Source organism: Myotis davidii, unplaced genomic scaffold, assembly GCF_000327345.1.
Source record: "Myotis davidii unplaced genomic scaffold, ASM32734v1 scaffold86, whole genome shotgun sequence".
Taxonomy (NCBI): Eukaryota; Metazoa; Chordata; class Mammalia; order Chiroptera; family Vespertilionidae; genus Myotis; species Myotis davidii.
The window spans coordinates 2535669-2542446 of NW_006298058.1; the positions used below are offsets into that span (position 1 = coordinate 2535669).

General features: G+C 37.8%; 1 protein-coding gene across 1 annotated transcript in view; it reads left to right on the forward strand.

The window, feature by feature from the left end:
* The first annotated feature begins 5913 nt into the window (after positions 1 to 5913).
* MYO3A (myosin IIIA) overlaps positions 5914 to 6778 on the forward strand; it is a 212238-nt gene continuing 211373 nt past the window's right edge. The window contains exon 1 of the mRNA XM_006773822.2: positions 5914 to 6094. Within this exon, the coding sequence (XP_006773885.1) occupies positions 5927 to 6094 (168 nt within the window). The 5' untranslated portion in view covers positions 5914 to 5926. The remainder of the gene's footprint in view (positions 6095 to 6778) is intronic.

Below are 6778 nucleotides of genomic sequence, written 5' to 3' on the forward strand. Positions count from 1 at the left end.
AGCTCCCCCCGGGGGGTCAGTGTGCTCCCACAGGGGAGCTCTGCTCAGCCACAAGCCAGGCTGATGGCTGCCAGTACAGCGGTGGTGGTAGGAGCCTCTCCTGCCTCCTCAGCAGAGCTAAGGATGTCTGACTGCAGCTTAGGTCTGCACCCTGCTGGCAAGTGGACATCCCCTGAGGGCTACCAGGCTGCCAGAGGGATGTCTGACTGCCAGCTTAGGCCCAATCCCCCAGGGCGTGGGCCTAAGCCAGCAGTTGGTCATTCCCTGAGGGGTCCCAGACTGTGAGAGGGCACAGGCGGGGCTAAGGTACCCTCCCGAGTGCACAAATTTTTGTGCACCGGGGGTCTAGTGTATTATAATGTCTGATGTATTGCAGAAGTCCCTCAGGCTCAATTTGCTTTTCTTCATTCTTTCTTCTTTTTTTTCAAGTTCACTGATTTTCTTCTATCTATCCAAGTCTGATATTGAGGCACTCTAGGAAATTTTTCAGTTCAGTTACTTTATTTTTTATATCCAGACTTTCTTCTTGGTTCTTTTTTGTAATTTTTATATCTTCATAAATACTCTCAATTGTTTTCTCTACCTCTAGTCTCTTGAGTGTTCGATAGAATTCACTGGTAAAACCATCTGAAAATTTTTTATGTACTATTCTATTCATTTGTATCAAATATTCAACAAATTCTAGTAGAGTACCTCCTCTGTGCCTGAATTTGGAATACATTAGTGAACAACCTGGATAAAATTTTCTATTCAGGTGGAGCTTACATTCAATCTTCACAGAGCTTGCATTCTGTAGTGTAGAAAAACAATGAATAAAACATAATAAACAAGAGGTGAAGCAGTGTATTAGGATGTAATAAGTGCTATGAAAATAGAGCTGGTTAAGGTGGACCAGGAGTTGGGAGGCAGGACGAGGTGAAGGCGGGGCAGGAAGAGATTTTAAATAGGATGGTCAGGATAGTACTTACTGAGAAGATTGCTGATGCTGATGCTGATGTAAGACTTGAAGGTCATGTGGATATCTGGAGAAAGAGCATTCCAGGCAGATGGAAGGGAGAGCTCAGTGGGAGATCATTGTCAGAGAAAGACAAATATCACATGAACTCACTCATTTGTGGATTATAATGAACAACATAAACTGATTAACAAAAACAGATCCAGAGACAGAGAAGCATCTATCAGATGCTCAAACCTCAGAGGGAAAGTAGAGGAGGGTGGGGGTAAAGGGGAGAGATCAACCAAAAGAATTGTATGCATGCATATAAGCCTAACCAATGGGCAGAGATAGCAGGAGGGTGAGGGCGTGTACGGGAGTGGGGTGGAGGGGCAATGGGAGGATATGGACACATATGCAATACCTTAATCAATAAAAAAAAGGAAAAAAACAGGGAGGTTTACAAAAGCAGTCAGAATAATTGTTGAGATAAATGTCAAGATCCTGAAATTATATTATGGTTGTTGTTTTTTCTATCATGAAAAATAACCCAACAGATGAACATATAATAAATCAAATAAAAAAGATGATTTTTAATTTTTTATATGTAGCTTTGTAAGTAACTTTTCAGACTTATGGCAAATATATATATCAAAATACTGCAAATATATATGACAAATAATTCCTTAGCTCACATGATTACATAATTAAGGACTTAATTATGTTTTAGTTTTATGAGCTAGAGAATTATATTTTAGTCTGTGAATGCTAAAGGACTAGAAAAATATGAATGTTTATTGCTATGTAGATGTAATTTACTATAGTCATGAAATAATTAGTTGTTTACTAACTGTGACGATTTATTTTATTCTTAGAGAATAAACAACTGTGTAGAGTGGAGAAAGTATAGTTTAGGAGTCAGAAGACTTGCTTCTATTTTAATTCTTGGAATTCTTTAATGTTTGACTTTTAGAAAGTCATTTTAGGCTTTATTTTAACCACTTGCTGGGAGTTTTGTTTGTTTGTTTTTAATGGTATTTGCCTATGTATATTCTGACTCCAAAATACCTGTGCTTTTGTCTTTCCTGTGATTATTATTTTATAATGTTTTATAATAAAGCAGTGCACTGCTTTAAATATTTGTCTGGTTGAGGACTTTTAAAAAGGAAATTGTACTGTAGGTAAACTCCTGCTCATGGTTAATGTCCAGTTCTAATACTGCTTATTTTCTGTATCTTTTCATTATCACTTCAGAATTAATTGCTTCTTGACCAAGGCTACTATAGTACTTTATGAATATTTCTATTATTTATCACTATTCATACTATATTATACATCTAAATTTATCTATCCATGAGTTGCCTATCTCTAAAATACTTTACATTCATTTGGTGTTCATCACTTTTTAATTAAATTTTTACACCTGTATATTTAAAGACCAATAGTTAATTCCTAATAATATAACAGAAATTAAAATTGTGTTCAATAATATTACTGCTTGAAAGCAAATATTCCATATAAAGAATGTTTCTAATGGTTGAAAACTCCCATTTCAGGAATTTAAGAAGATTTAAGCCAGTCTTTTGGTCTAACTTTTACATTAGTTGGGTGGCATAAATGCTATTTGCATGACGCAAGTAGGTAGATATAAGAAGTAGTTATCCTGCCATTGATAGTGAAATCACTCAAGTGGATGCTTATTATTTCCTACTTGTTTTTTCTTTTTTTGCATTCAGATTTAAGGCACACATTTCATAAAAATTAAGTGTTCTAAGAACTATTCATGAGTGTGTTTTTATGTGGTGATATAAGTTTTACCAGGTATTCATAGCCATTTACTTGATGATGTGCTCTTACAGATAATGAATCAGAATAAGACCCTCTTTTGTTTAGATTTAAAAATTCTTTTCAGCTCTCCATAATCCTAATTTCTCTCCTCTTTTTCAAAAACACTTGTTTGAAAAACCATATTGATTCATTTATTCAACAGCTACATTTAACTTCTATTTTCTGCCAGGCTGTTAGGCATTATTAGATTTGGAAGTGAACAAGGTAGATAAGATCTCTGCTGGCAGAATTAACAAATGAATAAACTTTTTCCATTTAGCCAGTATGCACTGATTGCCTACTATGTGTTAGACATTGTCCTGGGAATTGTAGATACAGCAGTAAAAATAGCAAAGTCTATATCAGGGGTGGGCAAACTTTTTGACTCGAGGGCCACAATGGGTTCTTAAACTGGACCGGAGGGCCGGAACAAAAGCATGGATGGAGTGTTTGTGTGAACTAATATAAATTCAAAGTAGACATCATTACATAAAAGGGTACGGTCTTTTTTTTTTTTTTAGTTTTATTCATTTCAGCAGCAGTAAAAATAGCAAAGTCTATATCAGTGGTGGGCAAACTTTTTGACTCGAGGGCCACAATGGGTTCTTAAACTGGACCGGAGGGCCGGAACAAAAGCATGGATGGAGTGTTTGTGTGAACTAATATAAATTCAAAGTAGACATCATTACATAAAAGGGTACGGTCTTTTTTTTTTTTTTAGTTTTATTCATTTCAAACGGGCCGGATCCGGCCCGCAGGCCGTAGTTTGCCCACGGCTGGTCTATATGCTCTTGTCATAAATTGACCCTTCTTTACATAGGTTGGCCAGGAAAGATTTGTTCTAAGAAAGAGTTGTCTGAGCTGACAAGGAACCAAAGGACAAGATTAATTGAGGCCAAACAGCAGTTGCTGACGATCTGAATGAACTCACTCTGTGTTTGATGTACATTGGTTTGTAGTTTTTGAGATGAGAAAATTAAGGAATATATTATTGGTTCCATTTTTCAATTAATGGGGTCATCAATTGGGAAGTTTTGTGGGAGCGGATGGATAGTAAAGAGGGAACAATTTGAGGAGATAAAAATTTAATGAGATCACTGTAAAATAGTCACTCCAAAAAGAGAAGAAAAGGCAGACCAAGAAAATGCAGTTTGTTGAGGGTCTAACTTATAGCTTTTTTTATCCTGAATTTAAAGTGAAGCTAGTTGTGTGGTTTTCTCTAGATACAGGGACAGGTGACAAGAAGGTACAGTGTTTATGAAGAGTTGAGTTTATCTCAGGAGATTATGGTGAAGAAAGAGAGGAACAAGTGTTGAAGGTGTTTTCAAGAAAGTCACCATCATTCAAGCTGTAGAATTTATGCTGGGGAAGAAGAAAATAAAGAGGGAATGAAGACTGAAGATGTTTGGAAGGCAGCTATGCTAACCACTATATCACCAACGCTGACTGAAGATGTCTGATAGTGAGGAATGTATTAGTAGTGTGGATGAGATTGAAAGTTGTGGTCAGACAAGTGAATTTCATGGACTGAAGTGCCAGAGCTCTTTCTATTTCTTTCTTTTTTTAATTTCATGAAAATGATTGACTGTAATATAGGGAGAAAGTGGAAGGTAAAAAATATCTACTTAGAAGTCAGAAACTTGGGATCTTATCTCAAGTTATACATAAAATCTCCTTTTAAAATCTTGACCTCATTGGCCACATTCTCCTAATTATTCCAGCCCTGTGCCATGTGCTGGGCATATAGTATCCTATATAATAAAAGGGTAATATGCAAATTGACCCTAATGACAGAATGATTGGTCACTATGATGCACACTTACCACCAGGGGGGCAGACGCTTAACGCAGGAGCTGCCCCCTGGTGCTCAGTGCACTTCCGCAGGGGGAGTACCACTCAGCCAGAAGCCAGTCATGGCTGGCCAGTGCAGCAGCGGTGGTTGGAGCCTCTCCCGCCTCCACGGCAGCACTAAGGATGTCCGACTAATGGTTTAGGCCCAACCCCCGTGGCAGGTGGACATCCCCAGAGGGCTCCTGGATTGCCAAAGGGCTGTCTGACTGCCAGCTTAGGCCTGATCCCCCCAGGGAGCGGGCCTAAGCCAGCAGGTGGACATCCCCCAAGGGGTCCCAGACTGTGAGAGGGCACAGACCAGGCTAAGGGACCCCCCTGAGTTCACAAATTTTTATGCACTGGGCCTCTAGTTATCAGATAAAGGTAGGTGCAGCATGCTGTTGGAGTACAGAGGTGGATCATGCAACCCAAATGGGATGGAGAGTGGTCACATTTTGAGGAAGTGACATATAAGCTAAGAGCTGAAAGATAAATAGGAGTTTGAATTTAACAAAGAATGGTGGGAGGAAATAGTGTATATTAAGATTCTCAAGCAGAAAGAAAGGACCTGACGGATCCTGAGTGGCTGTATTATGGTATACCAGAGGCATAGCATGTGAAATTGCGCGAGACCAGAAACTTGCCATGTCGCACCACCCACCGCGCCACACGACCGAGACCCGCCATGCCACAAGACCCATCAATGCACCTCCTGGTGACCAGTTGTTTGGTTGTTATGGTGGTACGGCCACTGGCCTTTTATAATATAGATGAGAAAAGTGTAGCTACCCAAGGCTGGAAAATTAAGCAAGAGCCATATTTTAAAGGACCTAGTAGGTTATGTTAAAGAAATTTATTCCTAAAAGCAATGTGGGAGGACCCATTATTGGGTTTTATGTAGAGAAGTGTTAAAAGAAAAGAACACTTTAAAGTGAGGATTTGCTTTTATGAAGAAGTCGAATTTTATCATCTCTAAACATGCTAAAATTTTTCATACCTGTGTAGAAAGTAGTAAATAAAATGGTTTAAATACAGACCTCTTATTCTAATCTGAAGAGAATGAACAGTAATTAATATGGGACTATATTAAACATAGAAATAAAGCCTTGCTTACAAAGCATTATTAAATTCATATTAATCTGTTTGCAAAAAAGAATTGAAATTAAAATTTTCCTTGACTCTAAGTACATTTGGTTATTGATGTATATTTTCCATCATATCAGTGAAAATATTAGATAATTTCCCATGAGTTTATGTGTGCAATTTAATATCCCAATCAAATGGAGATGAAACTCTGTACTTTTTCTCTCCAGTCCAGTGATTTAAACTTTTGAGATGCTTCCATTAATTGGAAAAACAATCATCTTTGATAACTTTCCTGATCCTTCTGATACATGGGAAATCACCGAAACAATTGGCAAAGGAACTTACGGGAAAGTTTTTAAAGTGTTGAATAAGAAAAACGGCCAAAAAGCAGCAGTCAAAATTTTGGATCCGATTCATGTAAGTCACATTGTTTTTATCATGTAATTAACTTTGTTTTTGTCTGCAAAAAGTCTGTAAGTACCTTATCTTGATTTATTTATTTCAATTTGAAGAAAATGTGGGGGGAAAAGTCTGATTGTTAGATTTTCCTTGTTTGTATGCTTAACATATAAGGCCCAAGAAATATTTGATAAATTAATAAATATATGCTACAAATAAATACAGCTCACAACAGCTCAATAGTTCATTTAATATTATTTTAGATTTCAAAAAGTTGTAATAATAGACCCATGGGTTTAGAAGTAGTCCTCACATGTCATCAGGACCAGATCTCCTTTTCTTCTTGCATTTATTTAGGCTGCAGGAAGAATTTTCCGTAAGCCAAGCCAGGGTATTTCTTTTTAAATTAAATTTCGGACCTGGCCACTGTGCCTCGGTTTCTTGGAACATCTTCCCATACACTGAAAGGCTGTGGGTTCAATTCCGGTGGGGCACATACCCAGGTTGCAGGTTTAATTTCTGGTCCAGGTATGTACAGGAGACAAATGATCAATGTTTCTCTCTTATATGGGTCTTCCTTCCTTCCTTCCTTCCTTCCTTCCTTCCTTCCTTCCTTCCTTCCTTCCTTCCTTCCTTCCTCTCTCTCTCTCTCTCTCTCTCTCTCTCTCTCTCTCTCTCTCTTTATGTATTTCCTCATTTATT